General features: G+C 44.1%; 2 protein-coding genes across 4 annotated transcripts in view; one reads left to right on the top strand and one right to left on the bottom strand.

Moving 5' to 3' along the window:
• LOC140658691 (uncharacterized) overlaps positions 1 to 22,504 on the bottom strand; it is a 26,794-nt gene extending 4,290 nt beyond the window's left edge. The window contains exons 1-4 of the mRNA XM_072877377.1: positions 22,495 to 22,504; positions 21,232 to 22,284; positions 20,787 to 20,858; positions 20,355 to 20,471 (exon numbers count right to left, since the gene is read on the bottom strand). Of these exons, the coding sequence (XP_072733478.1) occupies positions 20,392 to 20,471; positions 20,787 to 20,858; positions 21,232 to 22,284; positions 22,495 to 22,504 (1,215 nt within the window). The 3' untranslated portion in view covers positions 20,355 to 20,391. The remainder of the gene's footprint in view (positions 1 to 20,354; positions 20,472 to 20,786; positions 20,859 to 21,231; positions 22,285 to 22,494) is intronic.
• Positions 21,504 to 23,962, top strand: C1GALT1C1 (C1GALT1 specific chaperone 1). Of its 3 annotated transcripts, none has more exons than XM_072877306.1 (2): positions 21,504 to 21,643; positions 22,575 to 23,962. In XM_072877306.1, the coding sequence occupies exon 2, from the start codon at positions 22,580 to 22,582 to the stop codon at positions 23,534 to 23,536; it is 957 nt and encodes a 318-aa protein (XP_072733407.1). In that variant the 5' UTR covers positions 21,504 to 21,643; positions 22,575 to 22,579; the 3' UTR covers positions 23,537 to 23,962. The 3 variants fall into 3 exon arrangements, with proteins under 3 accessions (XP_072733407.1, XP_072733405.1, XP_072733404.1); XM_072877304.1 differs by lacking the exon at positions 21,504 to 21,643 and adding an exon at positions 21,928 to 21,992 and having other exon boundaries at positions 22,575 to 23,961; XM_072877303.1 differs by lacking the exon at positions 21,504 to 21,643 and adding an exon at positions 21,974 to 22,073 and having other exon boundaries at positions 22,575 to 23,961.

Below are 23,962 nucleotides of genomic sequence, written 5' to 3'. Positions count from 1 at the left end.
TGACACATACTGACCCAGATGCAAATGACTGTGCTATACATACTGTCAAGTCAAATGCCTTCAAGTCATTTCACCTGCTACAGACAGTCAAGAGATTATATCTATATTAGTATTACTAGAGATAATAAACATTAGTTCAAGAGTTAAAGGCCCAGTTCCAGTCGCAAAAATCATATTGTCACAGAATAACTTGAGTTGGAAGGGTCCTCCTGAGGTCCTGCTCAGAGCAGGTTCAATTAGAGCAGGTTGCTCAGGGACCCAGCCAGCTGAGGCTTGAACAACTCCAAAGACAGAGATCCCACAACCTCTCTAGGCACCAATGCAGTAAAAAATACTTCTCTTATAATTAACCAGAATTTCCTATGTTCCAACTTGCACCCATTGCCTCTCGTCCCGTCCCTGTGCACCTATGAGAAGAGTTTGGTTCTGTCTCCTCCGTGTTCTCCGACCAGGCAGTTGCAGACAGCAATAACGTCTCCCCTAACCTTCTCTCACTACAAGTATTTTAGCTACTGAATAGTTATAAGATTTCCAGTGCTTTGTAAACTACGTGAACCTATATGAAGGAGGGTGGTCTTCTCATTGCTTTGGTTTCTATTATAAACACAAGTGACCATTCTCTTCCAAAAGCTTCATATTTGGTAGATCTTTCTCTGTGTGACATGCAAGACAGAGCCCTTTCATTTTAGCAATGGTTAAGATTGGATTAGTTTAAACAAATGCAAGGCACTTGGATCTTTTTCTAAAACAAATTAAGGATCCAATATACTTTATTAGATCTGGGAAATACAGGATATTCCTCTAGACTAAAAGCTATATTGCTTCTGTTCTGTGATATTGCTACAGCTCAGGTGCTCAGAATTTGTATCAGCACCTTCCAATATCTTTAAAGTTCCAACATGTTGTAAAGTAAAGCTTTAATTATCTTCTTGTCATTTTACCGTTGTTGATCTGCCACCCGTATCATTGTATTAAGTCACAGAACAGAGACGTGACATGGGCAAATACTACTGATGGGGAGTTCTGGCAAAAAAAAATTACCTTAGTTACATTAATAAGCTTTCCCCATCAGGCAAACTCGGCTCAAGCTGCTGCAGTCTTAATTTCTAATTTGTTTGGAATCCGTTTTGATTTTCTGTCTCCTATTAAATAGAATTCTCTTCGGGGCTCTGTTTTATGCATTGATTTTTGCAATTGCATCCATATTACATTGGGACCCAAATCCACAGTTGTCTAATTCAGGTTACACAGAAAAGTTTAGACAAATAATCCTATTTTTTTTTTACTAGAGAAATACTTTGCCTCTTTGAACAAGGATGGGACTCAGACTAGTTACAGCACCGTTTGTTCCCACAGTCAAGGATACACATCAGGAAGGGATGGACTGTCGACTTTTTAAGAGTATACTAAAAAAAAATTCTCTCTGGACTATACTGTGTATTGGAGAAACTTACAGTTTAATTAAGTCATCAAACTATTATTTTAAATAGCTGTGCTCCAGAGTAGCCATCAGTGCTGCACTGAGAGAGAATACAGAGAATCTCCTAAAAATCCCTTCCACCCAGGCGAAATCTCTAATGCAGCACATGATGACTTTCCTCTTAAATAACCACAAGTGGGTCTGACATTTTTATTTCAAGCAGGGTAATTTTTACTGATTTTTATGGCTACTAGATTAGTTTTCGCATGTATTCATCTCAAAAATACACACAGAGAGCAGAAAGATCATTACCACTGCACAGACCTGGTTTCTATTCCTGGCAAGTCATTTAAGGCTTTCTGGAAAATGCAGGTGCAAAGTCTCCTACCCCTGCTCTCAGCTCAGTAACTCCACTGCTGAAGGCTGTACCTGTGTCAGCACAGCACCATACCCAACCTAATCCGGTTGTATCCTCTCTTCCAAGAAACTCCTCCAGCTATCCTTGTCTTCAACTGGAATGTAAGAAGGCAACAGCTCTGAGGATTACAATTCAAAATTAACTGGGCTTAAGACCATCCCATTTGTAAGGAGCAAATACTATTAACTACTTTTTGGTGTTTTGCCAGCTGAAGTTACTCGGAGCTTGTAGAAGTACTCGGTGGGTATGAAAAAGAGGATGATACATAAACATTGAGAACCATTTAAGGGGTAGAGATTTTTTTTCTGTCTGTTTTATATAAAAGCAAATAAGAATTCTGGCTAGCAGCTGACAATTTCTGCTGCTATAGGAAATGCTGTTTCAAAGGCAATTAAATCTTTGTACCTAAACACCCTTCCTTCACCCCCTTTATTCACAGGGTGTGATACAATAGTTTTGATCCTCTCTTGCATTCAGTTCAAATAAATATTTTCAATCCCAAACTTATTTTATATAGACAACCAGAATATCGTCAAGGACAAGAGTCTCCTTCCTGGTTGTCCTCTCCCCCCGTTTCTTCCTACAACAAATATGCCACAAGATAGAGATGCCCACGGTACTATTACACTAATATTAAGAGATTTGGTTTCCTTCCTCTTAGAAAACAGCCTGTTAGAGCTAGATGCATGCTAGATTGCTTGCTTTCAAAATAGCCAAGAAACAGCCTGAGAGGTGTTTTGGGCTTGGTTTTGGTGTGGGTTTTTTGGAGCATAAGCAAGGGCTCCCTTCTTACCCCTCTTCAACAGAGCATAATCTGTATGCTTTTCTGATATACTGCTCGTTGTCTAAGTTTACTCACCATGTTGACCAAGGAGTCTGGAGTAGTTTAAGCACCCTCATTGTGTTCTCATTTTCATTTCAGAGATTGCCTTCTCTCCATCATCTCAGATGGAAGAAAGCAGAGCAGTCACTCTGATGTGCTACCCTACCATTGCGCTGACCAATCACACAGAAAAAGACGCTTTGTACATTTTTTAAGAAGATGGAGTTTTCTATTGCTCCACCACAGTGATTATTTTTGTGTCTCATTATTTCAAACCCTTTCCGCTTCATTATAAAAACACCATTTGCTAGAGGTAAGGTAACTAGCACAATAGCATTTCAAGGCAGCGTGAATTAATCAATACAGCCTCTACAGCTGAGAAGCACAATGTCACTCTCATTGGGAAGGTGTAGGTTTCATTTCAAGCTGCTCTCCACCCTCCCAATTAAGCACTTTATAACTCATCTTCTACAAAAAGCCTCAGCTCCCAGCTATAAAAACAAACATCTCTGTTCAGAAACAGATGTGAATGTAACCGGAGTCAAAACAAAATAACCCATCTGTAGGAGAAAAAAAAGAAAGAAAGAAAGAAAGAAAAAAAATTTGAGTCAAATATGATAGTCCCTACTCCATCTAGAATAGTTAGGCTTGACCCATACACACCTGCTATTTTCTGTACAGTGTTCCCAAGCCTCGGGGTCACTTGTTTGATCTGGCAAGAAGAAAGGAAGCAAGGGCCCAGAGTGGTTTCCTACCCATCCTTTTCACTGCCTAACACCCCATCCCATTGCCAAAGAGCAATGGCACCAGGGTGCTGTGAGAGCACACAGCATGCAGCCTGGCACTCACTAGAATTCAAAAAGACAGATTTTTATTGCCAGGGCCACTACTGAACCAGGAAGCTATTAAGGGTTAAGGCTCATGATGTTATTTCAGCTTCACTGAGTGACCTGTGTGGGCTCTACATCAACCATTCAGTCCATTAGCTGTACTTACAAAAATTGTACTTCTGTTCTTAAAATAGGATACTATGTTCCACTGTGTCTTGTGAGTGGAGATTATTTCCACCACCACCCCCAACCCACCCACAGCAAACCAGACCAGTGGGAGCCAGCAGAGCCCTGGGTTAATTGCCATCGGAGCTGCTTGCCAAACGCCTCTACAACCCCACCAATACAGTCATCCTTTGTCACTCACAGCCCCTCTATCCTTGCAACTTGCAACTCAGCCTCTAGAATTAAGAGAAATGTCTTACAGCAAGAAAGCCAGCCCTGGTCCTTTCCACTTCCAAGCCATCATTTCAAGACGTAGAAGAGGCCAGGCTCAGGGACTGTAGTCCAATACTAGCTCTTCCTAATTGCATGATTAGGAAATGGGAGGAGCAGCACCAGTCCTTCAGAGCAGGAGGAGTTCTTCCCTTCCTGCAGCACAGCAGTATAGTCACCTTCTCCTTCAGAAGCGACAGAAGCGCTAACTAGGAGTTAGCACTTACCTGTTTGTGCCTCACCGTGCTGAAGGGTGGATCTGGCATGCACTTCTGCCTCTAGTGATCATACAGGAAAAAGCAGACAAATGGGAAAACATCATTTCTCCTTTTACTCCCAAACCTTTTATCTATTCTGCAGTCAAGCTCTAAAGCAAAGGCTTAACACAGCCAGTGTTTTCTTTAACAAGAGGTCTCCCCCCGGCTGCTTTTGTTGAGCTGTGCCACATACAGATCTGGTTTGGGGTCTTTTAGAAAGTGCTGCAGAGCTGACAGAGGTAGAATAAATGCTTTGAATAGGGAAATTGTGTGCATTTTTTTAATTTGCTTTGTGGGAATCCTCCTCACAGACCAAGACTAATATTGCGCCGAGAGCCATACGCATGCAACACTGCAGTTTATTCTGTATCATGCTGCTAGTTTTCCAGCGTAATTTAATGCATGGGATTTTATCACCAGTCTTTCAACAGCAGATACCAAGCAGTCAGAATGAAATGGCTTACAAGATCTCTTACTGGCAAGAGTTTAGATGTGTGCTTGAAAGGCAACTGGAGTTGAAATATGACAGGCAGTAGACTAACCCATAGCTTAACAAAGGATGAAGCTTTCAGACAGTTCTTTCTCTCCCAAAACACAGTCAGCTCCTCTGGGGTCTGCTTTTCCTGTATGTTATAAAGGCTTGTAACAGTGTGCTAATCCAGCCCTTGGGGCTGGCTCAGAACAAGAGATGGTGTTGACTGCAAGCTTGGGAAAGAGCAGCACTCTTTTTACTGAGATGAAGCTGGCTGGCTGTTATTTTACTTTCCCCCTTTCAGAAAGATATTTGCTTAAAAACAAATGCCATCAAGACACCAGTCTACTTACCACTCTGTCAGATGGAAAGCAACTCAGCTTTAGTGAGCAATCTCCCAGCACATTAGCCTTTCCACCCCAATTTAAGGACAAGTTTCACTTTCTTCAGTTTCTAAGTCTATCTAAAAGCAGATCCAGTAGCAACTCTTCCACGTATCTACTTTATCCTCCAGTGGAGAGAATCAGAAGGACACAGCTCTCAGAATCAGCTACAACCAATGCAGAGAACTGCCAGCCCTTGGATGAATGGTACCAAGGATGATACATGGCATAGCTTCACATATACACTGTTTGGCCAGACTGGTTTCTACCATACTTTTCTGTGTTTCAGTACTATAGTGACCACCTTCAAGCCAAGGAACTTCTGTTCCTTAAGTTCTGCCAGCTGTGGTGAACGCATATAGTCTGCTTTGAGATGCTTTGCGACAGTGACACTGCTACCTCTTCTGCAGCTCTTCTGCAGCCTCATCTAGGTTTTTTTTCCTACCAGGATGAAGTTCAACTACCAAATGACCTGGGCTTTTACTTACTCTTATTCAGTATTCCAACAGTAATAAACAAGCAAAGGCTGGAGCTAGGATCTTTGGCAGGTAGAGTAAAAGTCTATTCCTCTCTGAGCAGGCTGTTAGAAATAGTTATCTTCCAAGATAATACTTCAAGGGCTATTCTCACATGTATTTTATATGAAGACAAAGGACACTTCAGGTAAAAAAAATTTAAAAAAAAAAAATCAGGCCTCTTATTTGGTCCAGGATTGACAACTGAGGTAACCATCTAGCTGAAGATTTTGTAGCAGCCAGAGGAGGAAGCAGTCACTGCCCCGCTTGCCTCCACAAAGTTAATCCCGGAGGAAGGATCTATTTCATCAGATCAGAAACAGTCCCCAGCCCTCAGTTTCCTCCAAGAGCTGCCTGTTAAACAGCTGCAGCAGGCTCCAGATTTTTCTAGCAGGCCTTAACTTCCTAGTACAGACACCTTCATATCATTGCCTCTCCAGCATCCTTTTCAGAACAGATCTGCAAAACATGTTGACTCCCTCCCCCTTAAAAATGGAGGTTGGCTAATTGTGGAACTCACCACTTCTTTTGGCATTGTCTAGATTAGTGTTGCATTATTGCACCTGCTTATCTCAAGTATTTTTGTTGCTTTTCCCATTTCTTTTAACACCACTGATATTACTGCAACTGGGCAATAATCCCTCATACCTGACTGAGTACTCATCAACCCAGCGTAAGCACAACATGCCAGAGCAATATAAACGGAGGGTACAGAGCTCGGCATGCAAAGCCCCCTTGCAAGACTGCTCTACCTTGCAGCATGGACACAACTACCCCATCTTTCACTAGCTGGGTCAGTTCTCCAGTTTCAGCCTGAGAAGAGCCAGAGACCACAGCAACTTCTCCTCCCACCATGCTGGGCTGACTGTACATACACACAGCCCTGACACCTCCTAAGCAAATGGGCTTTGCTCTGCAAGTGCAGAAGAGTAGCTTCTTCAGCTGAGGAAAACATGCTGGGCTTATTGCAGAGCTGAGGTAGTGCAGACAGGCGCAAATTCTGTGGCTGCCTGCCAGCACGCAGAGCAGCAACTGCAAATGCACAGCACTGTCCTCCCACGGCCGAGATGGCAGAGTTACACCGCGAAGGCAGAGAGCAGGAGCGGGCTGGTACCAGCACAACGCCTTTGGTCTGAGAACAGCTCCCAGAGGAATAGTCTCAGCCACAACAGGCCTTCAAGCTGCAGTCTGAGCAACCCTGCTCTAAAAATGGGAGGCATCTATGTAGCGCATTAATACTCAAGGACACACAGGCACACACCAGGCAAGATATCTATCCTGCTAGCAACACGCTTCCTGATGCTAGACAACATGAGAGCTACTAAGCTGAAATCCAATTTTAATCCCCTTGTTGAGTGAGTTCACGTAATTTCAAAAGGGAGCTCTCTATCATTGTTATAGATCTCATCTCCTGAGACAAGGTGAGGCAAGTAAATCAACAGAAGTATCGTTACTAAACCATAGGAGAAATGGGTGTACTGGGGCTGAGTTGGTTTTCTAACTACAGCTTTGATTCACCTGTTTTTCTCAAGCCTGTCTCATCTGTCAAGCTTTCCGAACCGGTACCATTTCAATGCCTAGCTGAGCTATAAAGCTTCCACTATTCCTCATCCAGCTTAATGTAGCACTCAAGCCTCTGCGCTAAAAACTGTAGCACCACATGGAGAGAATAGATACGTTTAAGTTTAATGCTCACTATAGCTAACAGTCATTTATGTTAATAGACACTTTTGTTTCTTGGAATTAATCTTCCTCGGGGATTTTTTTTGCTGGCATAAATCAGGACGGATTATTTCCCTTACAATTTAGAATACTCTTCTTTCTCAGATACTAAGAGCAGAGACAATCACAAGCAATGGAATTACCATATCCTAATGAACTACCATTTGTCAGCTGAGCCAGAGTGACTATTTCCTTGCATGTAGCAGGTAAACATCAGAGAGGCTTGAGGAAGGTGATTAAAGCCAGGATGCTTAATTCTGCATTTGCAGTAGGCTGAGAGAGCACCGTCAACCACTTACAGCCACTTGCCTTCAAATCTCCATCAACTGCAACCTCTTGTCCTTACTCCACATTTTCATTTCAGCCTTTTCCAACTCTCCCAACACTGGCTACTCCGGCCTGTTCCTGCTCCCACTGACCTCTGAGTGCTGGAGAGAGATGTATTCCTGAACAACACAGGTTTCTGGACCACCAGCACAGGGAAGTGAAGAGGCTTGCCTGGTGTCCTAGGAAGCCAGACAGCAGCTCTATTCTCAGCTCTGCAAGAGCCATTTTGACATTTCTTATGCCTCCTTTTCCTCACATCTGAATTGAGAATAACTTTGCAAAACATCCTGAGATCCTTGGTGAGAGAATTAGATATATAACACTCTGGGAGAAGGAGATGCCCAAATGTGACATCTTGAACGACTGCAGCATATACACATTTGAAACCTTAGCTACTAAAAGAAAAAAAATCCTCCTCTCCTATCCAATAAAGGGTTAAGGGTTCAAAAGAAACAGTTTTAGCAAATCTGGGTGCAATATTAGCTCAGATACATGAGTTGAACCCATATGGCATATTAACAATTCCCAGCAAGGAAACAATTTCAGGAGCTATTCATTTAAGCAATAGTTTTCATTCTATCTAAATACTGGAAGCAATAAAGGCTCCTATGCACCCAGTAAAATAGATGAGGAAATGGCATAGTATGAAAATCAGAGAATAGGAGACAGATGTCAGAGTTCCAAGGAATAGAAGGTAATATTTTTATTTTTCCTGTTCCAGCTTTGTGTGCATGAAGGGGCATACACAGAGCCTGCTCTGGTTTTCAACACAGTATCCAAAGATAGGAGCTTGTATTCCCCCCAGGAGAATACAAGGTGAAAGAAGGGAGTGTTTCCAACGGAGCTGGTGATTCAGAGGACCAAAAGATTATGTGCCTAAAATAGGGAAGGGGTGAATAATCCCCTCACCTGGAAAGCAGCTGGACTTGCCTCAGGACTAGCCCTTTAGATACTCTGCTACTGTTTTGAAACTCCGTAAGAAAAATGAGAGAAAGCTTAGTACAAGCGAACTCCCCTATGTGCAGCATGGGGAAAAGCAGTGCATGCTTAGCCCCAGTCTGTCATCGTACACTCGTAACGCCCTGCACCAGTGTCACATCCATGCGCCCACGTATTCCTTCTTACAAAGGCCTGATCTCACAGGCAGCTGGGGACTACAGGATGGCTCAAGCAGCCTTTGGCTGGCCCACACAAGAAATATGTTAGGGCTGTGGAGCATAAGTCACAGAACATACATTTCTCCAGACGCTGAATTTTTCCTGATGAGATGTGATCACCTTGTGCTCTTGATGATGTCTGTGAAGACAATGCACAAGTAGCACCACATACGTCAGCAACAAACACTAAGGATCTGATCTTTCTTCATAGAAATATATATTCTAATAGAAAAGTTTATTGGTGTTTTTGCATCATATTAATTGGAGCTGGATCAAACCCAGGATGAAGGACAGCATTCCCTCCTGAGACAAACGGCAACAGTGACCTGGAGCCCTTTCATCTCATTACCATCAGACCATCCCCCCAGTTACATCAGCACTACACAGAGACTAAGGTTTTGTCCTGGCTCCTGTCATCCAGCATTTGAGTAGACTTAACTACTGCGGTATTATTTCCAAAAAAGGCTAGGCTGCCACAGGCAGGAATAATCACTTCTCTCTCTCCAGGAGGATGTATGCACATTGCTGGGGAGTCATAAAGGAAATGCATCCCAGAACTACAGCAAAATCAGTGAAATGCTTTACTTTGTTCAACTTGCTGTTGAACCATCCTATTTGGCCACATATGGAGGCAGGCACTATGCTACTGCTCTTTAAGGAATTTGTATCTACCATCTTTCTTCAAAAGGAACAGTAACAAAACTTCAAATATCCAAAAACTCTGAGGCATTCAGGAAGCCTACAGTGCACCTGGCACTGCTCTCTGAATGCAGCGCTGCTAGTGCTCTACCATGTCCTCTACCCTGTCCCATCAGATGTGTTGGGTGTACTCACCTGAGCTGTGCTTTGAATACCAGCTACTTCTGGGATCACCTTAGATATTTTTCTTGTTCAAGCAACTCTGCAGCAATGCTTCCCTCAACAGTATTTCAGCCTTGCTGCCACCTCATCAGACTAAACAGATCAGCACTCAGTTTCCCCAGAGTCTGTAGAAATGGGGCTTATTCTAAGAGAATGCTAAGGGCTTCTGATAAGAGCTGAAGCCTCCTCTGTCATCGACCTCAGGAGGGATTAAAACCATTGAAATTTAACATCTTGCAGATAAATCTGTCTACACTGAGCCACCAAGTTCCGGGATAGGATGCACACGTGTCGTACACAAGAGCCTAATAACTCACTCGCAATGTCTTTAATGCTATCATTGTAGGGGGAAAGAACATTTTATCAGAGCAACAGAAGCCTCTTTTTTTAACATTGCCTGAAAACTGACAAAAAACCCTACCCACAGCCACTGAAAAGGCTTTTCTTCAGGAGCCGCAGAGACCTTTCACTTTTCTTCAAGGCTAAAAGAGCTTTCTGCAGTACCACTTTCATGTCCTATTTTTCACCATCTCTGCTCTGCCCACTCCTTCTGGGCGTCCTCTCTGCTTCCCTTCTCCAGATCTGGGTCCTCTTTGAACAGTCTTTCTGTTCTAGAAGTTGGGAGAGGAAAAACACACTCCTCTCTTCTTATCTTTTCCCCTTCCCCACCAGCAGTGCTTCCCTCTCTGCCCAGCAAATTGCCAGTGTGGAGCTGCCCTGTGTGTCAGGGGGAAGAGCTGCTCTGGATGGCACGTCCTGTACCTAGGGTTGGTGGGAGAGACAACAGGAGTACCAGCGCTCCCTTGGGCTGCTTCACACGCCTACCTCCAGCACAAGGCATATCTCCAAGAACATGTCCTGACACCTTGGCAAAAGCCGAGCAGCAGGGGTTGGGTGCAGCTAGGAGGGAAAGTCCCGACACCCTGTCTGAAAGGTTGAAAAGTATCATCACTGCTAGTGAGATGGTGTTGCTTTCGTGGGAAGTTCAGCTGACATCACCTGTCACCATGCAGTGAATGGGTAGCTCAAATGTGCACACCCTTGTTGCTCTACATACACTGTTTGCATTTCTGCAGAGTCCGAAAACCAGGAAGAATGGGCAAGCAAGGGAAATTACGATTGACCTCCCCTGTTGACCTCATAATGGTATTGTCAACATTATGGCACTGCTACAGGTCTTGCAAATTTGGCTACATACAAGGCATGCTCCATCATGCTGACATTTGACATACGGGCCTAGCAAACAGACTCTCCAAAGCAAAAGCTACCTATACTGCAACGCTGATTTTTCTAAGCTGCAATTTCCTGTGCTCAGTTGGCAGTTATAGGAATGTTCTCAGTATATTCATGCCAAGAAGTCCAACCATGAAAGCAAAAACTAAAGAAGGAGGACATTGCCAAAGAAAATCTGACCTTTCTGAGACTCTGACATGTCATGAATACTGTAGATGTCGGGTGGTTCTGCTCCTAAATACTCCTGAAGTCAGCCATTAAATATTGTACAATAAATCCAGTGTGGACTCACTGCCCTATACTGAAAGTTTTGCCTACCCTTTAGAGATCCTACAAAAAGTTATAGCAGGAAGAAGTGAGGCCACCCATCCTAAAAAGAAGCACTTCCATTAATCAGAATTATAGGGCCACCACTGACAAATACAGCAAACCTGTTAGCAGAGAGTTAGGTGACCTTGGGGGGAATATCACCTTCTAAGAAACTTCTAAGACTCAAAATTAGCGGGGTGAAAGGCCTCACAGGCTTTCGTGTCCTTGGTCACTTCCTTTGAGCCAAGTCATGACTTGTGATGAAGCACTGAGCACATTAAGTTCCATGAAACTCACTGTCCTGTTCTTGTGGGTTTGAGTCATTTCTTAGAACTGCTATTTTTAGTGATTATAATCTTGCAGGAACCCTGGGCATAGGGCTGAAGGGACCTCATGGATCACTGAATCCAGCCTCCTTTTCTTGAAATTCTGCCATAGAATCCCACTCACAAGACTTGCAAATTCAGGCTTTAAACTAGCAAGGTAGCTTGTTCCCAGTGCTCTATGGATATGGCTTTTCAACTTAGTGCCCTGATGCTTAACTGTTTCTGCTGCGGTTTTAGCAAGTTTTATGTAATACTGACTCTCTTTACAGCTCTACCTGCAAAGTACTTCAAAAGATTCTCTGTTAAGACTACCACAGTAAACCTGCTGACTCCATAATACAAATTCAAAGTAATTCCAGGTCAAACCTTTAATCAAAGAGACCTCTCTAAGCTTCTTCTCACCCTTATTAAAGAGATTTACAAAACCGTGAAGGAGGTTGGAGAGTTAATGATGTGCCATTTAAAAAGGCTCCATTAAGATTTGGGTATTTTTATCTTTTAGAAAAAAAGCATTTGCAGATTATAACTCTAAGGAGACAATTATAAGAGCATTCTGAGAGTCTTTTCACTTGATCTATAAGGGGGAGAAATGGTACAGCAGAGTATAGGAAAGAAAATACACTGCCTAAGCCTTTTTCTTGAATAGGATCCTAACTAGCCATGTTGCAGCTGCAGTGAAGTGTCTTATGTTCCTGTGATTTATTACTATAAGGGCCACATCATCTGCCAAAGTGTGCTTGTAAGAAATTAAATGGTTTCCAAAGGAAACATTAGAACAAGACAGATTTTAGATTTGCATTTTTACCCTGATTAGTGTCTGTGAAGCTCCTTTGAAAACTTTTGTATCAAACACAAATACAAAATTATTGCCAAATGCAGTTTGAATTTGGGAAGGTTTCAGGAAGGAAGCCCAGTTACCCACAGAAAGGGTAACGTGAAGAGTCTGTTTACAGGAGTGAGAATGCAGAACAGTACTGAAAGAGAAAGGAAGTGGCAACCTTCCAACACGCTGCGTCTTGGACCAAATTGCTTTCTGTCTAACATGATGAGTTGTTCACAGGCCTGAGTTATTCCGTTACCCTTTTAGCTCAACCTTGGACACTAAGCTTCAAATCAAATGTAAGTAACAAATTAAGGGCTTGATCCTGCACGCCAACTTCCCTTTCACTTGAAACTGAGGAGGGGGAGTGGTATTAAGACCTATATTAATGTTGATCATGGTGGTATTCCTGATGGACTTCCAACCAGAAAAATCACCAGAGAAGAAAACTCCCACAATTAGCCTGGCTACTGCTGACAGACAATTTGGGATCATAGCAGAAAATGAAGCAGCACTATTTCCATTGATCCCAATAGCATCCGTGAACCTCAGAGTCAGTCTTTCAAGACGTTCTTTTGCATATGAGCATTTCTGCCAACTTGTATTGATTTCTCAGTTTCAAAGGGAAAGAAATTCAACCTCACAGTATTTGTTCATATTTGTAAGACTCAGCTCTGTTGTCCTGCTGTAAGTCACGGAAACTGAGTGCAACTTAAAGAAGTCCCAATATTTCCATCAGAAATACCTTGGGAACATAAAATATGAGTCTATTACACTTTTTTATTTCTCATTAAAGCATGGGAAGAGGCAAAACAAAATACAAATATATGTAATAATCTAAAAGCAAAAATATGTAATAATCTAAACAGGTTGGCAAGCTGTAACACTGGGCATTCTGTCACGAATGCCCAGTTTACTACCTACAGGCCAAACAAGCCTCTTGGTCAGTATACATGTTGTATAAAACACCAAAACACTAGCAGTGAGAAAGGACTGGCATCTTGCTGGCCTAAAGAAGTCACTTGATTTTCAGATGTGTCAGGAAGTTGCTCCTGGCAAATTACTGTTGTCCCAAATAACATGCATTCTGTAGAATAATTGGTAACTTTAGTTTTCTAGGACAGTGTCGTGGTTTAGACCCAGCTGGCAACTAAGCACCACGCAGCCGCTCGCTCACTCCCCCCTGGTGGAATGGGGGAGAGAATTGGAAGAACAAAAGTAAGAAAACGCGAAGGTTGAGATAAAGACAGTTTAATAGGTAAAGCAAAAGCCACACATGCAAGCAAAGCAAAGCAAGGAATTCATTCACTACTTCCCATGGGCAGGCAGGTGGTCAGCCATCTCCAGGAAAGCAGGGCTCCATCACGCGTAGTGGTTACTTGGGAAGACAAACGCCATCACTCCGAACGTCCCCCCTTCCTTCTTCTTCCCCAGCTTTATATACTGAGCATGACATCATGTGGTATGGAATAGCCCTTTGGTCAGTTTGGATCAACTGTCCTGGCTGTGTCCCCTCCCAGCTGCTTCTGCACCTGGCAGAGCATGGGAAGCTGAAAAGTCCTTGACCGGTGCAGCAACAACTAAAACATCTCTGTATTATCAACACTGTTTTCAGCACAAATCCAAAACATAGCCCCACACCAGCCACTATAAAGAAAATTAACTCTATCTCAGCTGAAACCAGGACAGACAGGAATCAAAAAGCACAAATAGTTGCCATGAGACACTGGGAACAAAGCAGCTTTGGTAGTTAACACCACAGAGGAAAATTCTCCCCTAAATTTATATAGTCTTCAGAGGGGATGTAAATAATCCCAGGGAATAATCAGATGCATGAACAGCTGTAAATATGTGGCTAATCATGAAAAGAGAAGGGTTTTTTTGACCTGGCTCTTCCCACCTTTATCTGTATTCCTCCTAGAGAAGTTATGCAGAGCTTCTACAAGGGATTATTTCTGATTTTCAATTTGCAATAGCAGTTGTAACCAATAGCAGCTCCCTGCAAGCCATTAATACCTCCATCCACATTCAAGGAGCAAGAGTTACACCACCTCAATAGCTCAATCCATTTGCTTTAGCACCAACCTATAAAAGGATGACCCATAACTGTTCAGTCTTCTACCCACTTCCTTTTCTCATTTCATGGTCAAAATAAGCACTTCACCTAAAACACTGCAAATTTCCTTGGGGAGATAGGGTCACATTATGATGAAGCCCATCAGATTTGTTTTAGAACTAAAAAACGTCAAGATCAGCCCATAAGAATCCTTCCAAGTGTATGGCGTAGTTCTCTTCCTATACATTATTTCTACAATCCCATTCCAATTACTATGTTCCAAAGCCTTTTCCTCACGCAGAGAAGCCAGGTAACACATGAGAACCAATTGAAAACATTTCTGACAGCTTCTTTGACAGATGTTCAAGACACGCTGTTGACAGTATATCTTTTAACTGCTTAGGATTAATAATTAAAACTGATTCAGCACTGAGAATCTTCTAACTTTGTTCTGATCAGGAAAAATCATGTTCAACTACAAAATGACTAGTATCATTAAAATTCTATTTCAGAGAACTGCTGTTAAGTGATAATTTTGCTTTTCAAATTAGGAGAGAGGATTAATAATTGAATCCAAAGACCTAGTTATATATTTTGGTGGGTTTGTTTCCTAATAGGAAGAATGACTTGAGCAGAAATCCATTAAAATTTTTAGTATTCCCATGCTAGTCTGATTCTAAGCTTTTCCATTAAGTAGCACAGTCATAATGGCATTAAACCACTTAAGCAGCAAAAACAGCACATAATTATCACTTTTAATTCAATCTTTTAGAGTGTGAATAGATACTGTACATCACTGACAATTCATACTCCTAAAGAGATTTTTCTATTCCTTCCTAGCAGCTTCACAGTCTCTTGTACTGATATAACTGACCCAAACGTGTATAATTTTTTTCTCAAGAAAAATTCCTCAGAACAATGAGATAGCAAAATTAGGCCCAGATGAAAGAAGGTATAACAATCAGCTACTGCTTTATTCTTACCTTAAGGTAGATGTTTAGATATGAGTGGGAACTAGGGCACCATTATCCGTGTATCAGCATATCAACATTTGGAACTATGAGTGTACTCTCAGAATTATGAGCCTGTTAGATATTGCACATATTAAAAAAAAAAAGTCCCACATAGAGAGTATAAAGCACATGGAAGCTCTATAGAAATGAGGGGAGAACAGAGAAGACTATGCAGCATGTAGAATCCCCTCCCTTGCTCCTCAACAGACCCCACTGTATTTACCGCCTGGGACCTCTTTCCCTTGGGAATTAGGAAGTGTGACATCTTATCTGTACCTGCTGCCCCAAGGAGCAGTGACAATGGCTTGCTCCCTGCCATCAGAGGACTGCTGGGAGGTGCAGCTGCTGTGAACAGAACCAGTACTCACTTCGCACCACTGCCATCCTCGATGCCAGCGCTGCAGGGAGCCAGGAGCAACACTGCTCCAACATTGTAAGGTCAGGGATCCCCCAGGCGCCTTTCTCCTAGTGCCCCTCCCATACGACTAAGCCTCTGGCACACTGTAGATACTACCATAGTGCTAAGGAGCAGTGGTACTTTTGCATTCTTGTATATGTTAAAGGGTTCCATAAAGGCAAACAAAAGGCAGAGCCCAGGAGCGCTGTGGTTTAGTTGTCGACAGCAGTGCCTCTGCTGAAGGCTGCAGCGCAGTAGCTGCAGTAACAGAAGGCTGTGCAAGTCAGGAGTCTAAATACAGCCCACTATTTACAAACCAAACTGAAAGAAACCAGACGGCACACTAGGACTGGCCAAGCTGAGCCCCTGTGAGACAATACAACACCGTCAACATCTGTTTGAAAGAGAAAGAGGCTAAAATCTGACACATCGACTGATCTCAAATGCAGCAATCTCAGACCCTAGGCGCTCTCCTCTTTTGCCTGCAGTTTATGCTACTCCCTGCTCACATGCGCATGCTATCAACACTGCTTACATCCCTGCTTCACCAGAAAGCATAAAGCTTCTACATCTGATCGCAGTGCCAGAGTGACAGCATCTCCTCCTACACAGAACAAGCTCTTTTTCATGGGTCCTCAGCTAGCAGGTAAAGATGAAGCGGTTCTTTCGCCCCCCAGGACCAGGTATATAATGTTCTTGGTACATCTCCTCTCTGCTAAACCACAGATTTACAGTTCCAGTACAGGGCCCTGAGTTGCTGCTCTAACATCGTCAATAATTCCAGTGTGTTGCAAACACATATCTAGCAGACATTTTTGTTTGCCTCTGCACATACATCTCGGGAGTCTCCTATTTCAACATCAGTATAGGAAAGCAAATGTCTGCTTGGAGAATCTGATACTTCAAAACCTCAGTTTCCTTGGCAAAATTAAGGGATGTCAATATTTGGTACAAGAAAGGATCTCATGGAAGCTACTGACATGCGGGCCTGTCAAATATTCTGCTATTTCCATCCTTCCTCTTCCTCCTCTTCACTTAGTGGGCTAACATCAACAGAACTTCACAGATGTTTCCATCTAGTAACAATAACTATTTACACACCGTGACCCCTTTTACAATAAATACCATGCCAGAAGCTTTTGTCTATCTCCAGGCTGCAGGTAACCAAACTGAGGCAAGTACAATTTTCTCAGACACTGGAACAGAACTCCTGTAAACCAAAACACAAACCTAGTCCTGTGCTCGGGCTCCACAAGCTGTCCATAAATCATGCCAAGGCAGCGCCCAAAGAGCAAGGTTCCCCTTCTGGCTTGTCTGCGTGCCATGGGGCCGTCTTTGTCACTGCTGCTCACAACGGTGCTTCTTACCTATGCAATCTGAGCTTGAAAACCATAATTTGAGACCATAATTTTCTGCAGAGGCCCCTTTTCAAATAACCTCACACTGACAAAAGCAAGCTCCTTAAAGATGCAGCAAAATCACTTCATCACTGTTTCATGCATTTTATTTTAAAGGACTATTAAGAACCCATTCTTTCTGATAGAATTCTATTTTCATCTCCATTTTTTTTTCCTTTGGGAGCTTGAAAAATAAGATTTCTCTAGTTCTGCCTTTTTTTTTCCTGTCTGTTTCTATTTGATCAATGATGATTCTTTTTTTCCTGTGCTTCTAAGAGAGTTGACATTAAAATGTCTAGTTCCTATTCTCTTTCTGTTGTATTTGTGCATCAGAGCCATTCACAATGATGTCAGCTCAGCTCTGGGCATTGTCTCTGCTAGTTCAATTCCACCTGAATTGCTGGAGCTAGCAGGACATTAGCATTCACTTGATTGATTTAGCATACCCAGAGAATAAGATGGGTTTTGCATTCAGCTACACACATTAAAAACTGAAGAAATTATAAAGCAGTCCAAAGTTGGTAAGTTCTTTTGGAGTCACACATCTTTTGCTTCTCATATATTTTCCTGTGCTTGAGGGCACCATTTAAATAATGGCTATTCCAAGGCCAAGCCCTTCCTTGACAGTGCTCATGGATGAAAGAGGAGAGAAAAGTGATTTAAAACTATTGTTTAACATAGTTAATAAATTTAACATATTTCAAGCCTAAAAAATCATATTATGCATTATCTCCTATAAAATGTGGGCTATACAATTTCATCCTGTAATTCCAGCATTTTGTCCAACAACTGGAGAGAATACTTTTTCAGAGGTAAATACTTCAACCTGAGCTTTGAAATTAGTATTAAAAATATTACACTCTGTCTCTTGTTGGCTTTAAAACTTTCTTCCTTTGTCCAGTGCCTAACCCTGTGACAAGGTCTTGGTGTCACATGTGGCTGTGCACACTTGCTCAAGATGCACATGACCTACGAAGAGTTCATGGCTTTCCAGATTCCAGATTTTGAGTGTGAAACTAAAGTGAAGAGGAGGATGCAGGGCAAGATTTTCAGAAGAGGGAGCTAAAGTTTGGCTCCAGAATCCATCCTCCTCCAAAAGAAATGCTGAGCAGCTCCCTGTGAAGCGAATGAAGAAATCTGGCTTTACCTACCTGCAAACTAGAATCTCCACCTGACTATTTTATGACTTTAAAACAGGGATTCCCACACCTTTTCCAACAATAGGATTGAAGACCTCAGCAGATATGTTTGTTCAATTATGCACTTTACAGGCTGAATGAAACAATGGAAGTATTAGGCATGTAACAGAACAGTAATAGCTGGCCTCTTCATAAAAGCCCTTTTCCTGCACTGTCTCTATTGACTTCAACGAGAGTTCAGCTATTCAAGATGAGAGTTGGTAACTTTCAGACCATAACCACACTTGACCCCCTCGTCAGATGGACGAGAAGAACTTGTGTGTTTTCCAGTAGCTTCAGCATTATCAATATATGGGTGATGTGACAAGGTCAGCTGTCCCAGTTCAACCATACCTCCGCATTTCTCACAATTTCAACAGTATCTTCTGATTAGGGGTTCTTTCTATACGGCCAATAGCATAACTGGTGTTTTTACCGCCCAGAAACGTCTGCAATAGCTCACCTTTAGCTTCAGTTACCCGTTCTGAAAGTTACTGCACCGCTCTAGCTCAGCCTCTCTGCTGCACACTTACATAACAGAGACAGATGAGTCTGTTTCCAAGAGAGTGGACAGTCATTTGTGATCATTAACAAGCAGTCACTGTAAAAGATGACAACTCATGTGTCAGCTGAAACAGTTCGCATTAATTGGAACAAAGTTCCTATCAAATATGTTTTGATAATAGCCAATCTCTCATGGACATTTTGGACCACACAATGAGAACATAATGTTTGATGTCTTTCCTTGGAGGCAAGAAAGAGCATCAGAAGGCAAACGCAGCTGCAGCCAGCAAAGAAAGACAAACAGAACACAGCAGGGGATCAGCTGTCTGTCAAGACAAGCAACAAGCTGCGGAGCTCTTCAGCTCTGTCAGCACTTTAGATCCTGGCACAGGTCTGTAGGTTTCAAAAGCTGCTATTGTTTGAGAGTGCAGGAGAGACACTACGAATGATCGGCAGCAAGTAAGGGGTGAAGCTGCAGCTAAAGAACATCTCAATGGACAGCAAGTCAATACTCGAAGCTGAAATCTGGCCAATATTCTGTGTGCATACATGACTACATGTTTTAATACAAAACTAATGCACAGCCATTTGCAGATCTTAGAGGAGCCAGCTCTTCTGGCTCATTCCTACCGTGTGACTCAGCATCTCCCTTGGCTTTCCTCACTTTACTTCCATCTTAGGGCTGGCCCTTCCTTGGTTATGACATTTGACCGGTTCCCAGCCCATGGCGAAATGACTTCAAACACTTATCACCTGCAGTTCTTAAAAACAGTTTCTTGTGGTAATTTTAGATGGATAGTTTACAGGAGTACGTGTGTGTCTAAATGAGCTCTAATATAGCTCCAGAATACTTAACAATGGCTGTTGTGAGATCTTATGCATTACTATGCCAATTTAGCCAATTTTAACAGCAAGCAACACTTTCAAGCAACACAGAAGCCAGAAGAGTCTCTTCAGGTTTATAACATGCTTTACATGCTGCTTAAACTTTCTCTTCACTGATCTGCTGCTGGATAAAAGCAACGTTGAAAAGATATTAAAGTGACAGTCAAGATCTGTAGCTACATTAGTCATTCTGTCAGAGCCTTGGAAAGAACCTCACTGAAGTCAAGCAGGAAAATAATTTGTTGAAGCATCAGCTGAAGCTGTGAGTCGCGACTCATTCAAATCTCTCTAAAATACATGATCAAGCAACTGCTGAAGCCCTGAAAGCCACAATTGATTCTGCAAATAGGAGATATGTAACACAAACTTTAAACTGACCTCCAACCTCTCATATGTGATAACAACCAGAGCGTCCACCTATTTATACCTTAAAAGCAGCCAGGTGGGAAAAGATAGGATGAGTGATGTTCCCTTAGTGCAGTAACAGAACTACCTGAACATACAAACTGACAATATTTTCCTATCACAGTGTGTAATTAGGGTTTAGTTCCACTGAATGGAGCCATTCTGGACATATACTGATCCAACCAAAATCCCTATCTTGCAACATTTTTACCTGCACCACAGGCAATGGTTCTCCAGGCCCAGAAGAGTCAAGCAATTGATGTTCTTACAGATCTTTTCACCAAAGATAACAGCATTAAGCTTTGATGTCTACAGTACAGCCACGAGCCTAAAAAAGAAAAAACTTACCTGAATAACTGAGGCATCTGGGGAACCCAGCCAGATGCCAGAGAATCCAGAGCAGCTCAGCTGTAAATTGACTTAAATAAAACTCACTAAGTTCAGCCAACCAGGGCATAACTTACCATATAGGGAAAAACCTATATAGGACTTTATCCTAACCACTATGTTGGCCTAAGGGTACACTACAATCAGCTAATAAAGAGATAAAACATGTAAAACCTTTTTTTTCCAAGAGGCTGGTGGAAAAAGGGAGCAAACTATTGTTCAGTGATGCTCCTTCAAATCAGATGTCAATTCTAACCTCTTGAGAGATGACGTGTAGCTAGTGATTCGGACGTACTTCTTTCAATCTGGAGCTCAGGAATAATTATCACTAAAGGAAAGAAAAAGTTACATTAATAGAAAAAAGTTTGGGCTTTACTCTTTAAATATTAACTGATCTTGTGTATGTGTTGTGCTCTGTGCTAGGGGAAAGGAAAACAAGCGAAACATAGTACGCTTCCAGCACAGTTTATTGTATTGGTTTGGAAATTTAGGGCAGTATATCCGATCGGCGTCAGCAGATTTGATCCTGGATAGGGTTTAAGGCCAGTTCTGCCTTTCCTTCGCCATCCTGTCCCCATTCGTATACCTTCTAATTTAAAAGCAGCGAGTTTGTGCTAGAAACTTAAACTGCTTTCCCCGATAGTCACGTACGTACGTTCACAAAGAGAGAGATTCAGATGAATGTAGTCAACAGGACTAACCAGCCCGCGCCCGCGCCGGCACAGCGCGGCAGGGGCGGCCCAGCCCCGCCACAGCAGCCCGCGCCCTTTCTCCACAGCTCAAGCTCGGAGCCGGCCTCGACGACTCCAGGCTGGCCCGCGGGTTCCGCCGGGGAGAAGCTGCAAGCGGCCCTTCCCCGCAAGATGGCAGGGCTGCCCCGCCACGCCGGCTGCTCCTCCGCCGGCTCGGCAGCGGCCCGTCGAGGAAGCCCGTCGTGCCCCTGCCTAAAGGCGAACCGGCAGCGCACGGCCCCGCTTCTCTGAACCACAAGGGCGCAGAGGCAGCCTCGCCCTTGCCGAGGCTCCCGCCCTCGCCCGCCCGGCAAGCCAGCCTCCCTGACGGGACCCTCCGCGCTCTCCTGCCCCGCCGGCCCTGAGGGGACTGCCGCCCGCGGTGAGGGGCCGCCGCCCCGAAGGCAACGCGCGGGGAGAGGCTGAGGCGGGGGCAGGACGCCGTGAGGGCAGGACGCCGTGAGGGCAGGGCGGGGCGGGTCAGGTCAGGCGGGCAGCGGGGCTCGCTGTCCCGCGGGCGAGGGCGCAGGGCGGCGGGCAGCGGCAGCGGGATCGGGGTGGGCACCGCGAGATGGAGTCCGCGCCGACAGGAGGCGCCTCCGCACCAGCGAGAGGGCGGCGGGCGGCGCCTAGAAGGGCCGCGCGCGGCGCTTCCGGCGAGGAAAAGGAAGGGGCGGTGGGGCGGCGCAGCGCGCTTCCGGGGCGGGGCGCGGGCGGCCCCGGTGGCACCGGTAAGCGGCGGCCGCGCGGGGGAAGGGGAGGCGGGAGCGGGCCCCGCCGTGCTCCGGGTCACGGCACCAGCCTCAGCGGCGGTAAGGCTCCCCCGGCGCTCCGGGTGTCGCGGGGGACTGCGGCGGGCGGGCCGGGCCGCCTTACCGGCGTCGCGGGAAGTGTCCCGGAGCGCGGCGGGGAGCGGGCCCGGCGGGACTCTGCCTCCGCGAAGGCTCCCCCGGGGAAGCGCCGCCGCGCACGGGCCACGACGTGGCGGCGGCAGCGCCCGACCGGTGCCGCGGCGTCTCGGCCCTGCGGGAGGGCGGGCGGGGAGGCTGCGGGGCGGGGGCCGTGCGGTCACGGCGGTAGAGCAGGTCCGGGGAACAAGAGCCCTCCCGCGGGGCTCTGTCACGCCGTTAGCGGTAACGAGGGCCGAGATGGGGAACTTTCTTTTTGCCACCTGTGCTTCGCCAGCGCTGCCCTGGCGCGTCAGTTAAGGGAACGGCAGCTGGGTTTAGAAACTGAAGAACATATTAAAATGATACGGAATCTGCAGTAGTAAAGTTATTCCCGTAAGTTCTTACGGCACGTCTCCTTTCTAGGAAAAATGATTTCTGAGAGCAGCTCCTTCATGAAGGGTGTGGTGCTAGGAGGAGCCTTCTGCGTGTTGGTTACACTCCTCGGACATATTAAGGTGGGCCACGGGACTAAAGCACATCACCACGAGCACCATCACATCCAGGCTCCCAACAAAGAAGATGTCTTAAACCTTTCAGAAGGTGAACGCATGGAGCTTAGTAAAAGTATCCGCATTTATTGTATCATCCTTGTGAAACCGAAAGATCTGGGGCACTGGGCTGCAGTGAAAGAGACATGGAGCAAGCACTGTGACAAGGTAGAATTCTACAGCTCTGAAAACGTCAAAGTGTTTGATTCCATAGCCCTCAACACAAATGATATGTGGGTGATGATGAGGAAAGCTTACAAGATAACATATGAACGCTATAAAGATGAATTCAACTGGTTCTTCCTTGCATATCCAACCACATTTGCTATTATTGAAAATCTCAAGTATTTCTTACTGAAAAAAGACCCCTTGCAGCCTTTTTATATAGGCCATACTGTGAAATCTGGGGACCTTGAGTATGTAGATGGTGAGGGAGGAATAGTCTTAAGCATTGAATCACTAAGACGACTCTCCCATGTCCTTGAAGACTCTGACAAGTGCCCAGAGCAGGGAGGTATGATCTGGAAAGTTGCTGAGGATAAACAGCTAGCAATCTGCCTGAAGTATACTGGAGTGTTTGCCGAAAACGCGGAAGATTCAGAAGGAAGAGACGTCTTTAACACTAAATCAGTCGGTGCTCTCATTAAGGAAGCGATGTCTACTCACCCTCAGCAGGTGGTGGACGGCTGCTGCTCCGACATGGCCATCACGTTCAGCGGACTGGCCCCAAACCACATGCACGTGATGATGTACGGTGTTTACAGGCTGAGACCCTACGGCCACACATACAACGACGCACTCGTCTTCCTTCCACCCGCAGGCTCAGACAATGACTGATGTCTCTTCAGGGAAAACCTGGAACCGTGGAGTCAGTTCTTTTCATGACATGCATTTGTACTGACAGATTCGATTTTTGGATCTGGTGGTACTGGTGTACAATTTTTTTTGCACATTGAGGTTTGGTAAAGCTCTTAATTTTAAAAGTGAGGGAGAACTTTTTTCTAAATCTTTTATACAGAAATGCTTCTGGCTTTTGACAGTGCTGGAATGAAATGATAAAGGAAGTTGTTAATGTTTATGATAAAAGGAAATTAAGTTTATATGGGGGGTTTGTACATGTAAATATTTATTAATGAAAACTCAAATGAACTTTAGTCTACTGTTAAAAATATATTTTTGCAAGACTTTCTTTCACTTCTTCCAGGCATTTCTAAAATGTCTTTATATCTTTCTAAGATGTACCAATAAAACTGACTTTAGATT

This window comes from Ciconia boyciana, chromosome 12 (genome assembly GCF_034638445.1).
Source record: "Ciconia boyciana chromosome 12, ASM3463844v1, whole genome shotgun sequence".
Classification (NCBI taxonomy): Eukaryota; Metazoa; Chordata; class Aves; order Ciconiiformes; family Ciconiidae; genus Ciconia; species Ciconia boyciana.
The sequence above is the reverse complement of the archived record's forward strand: the minus strand, read 5'-3'. Positions and strand labels throughout refer to the sequence as shown.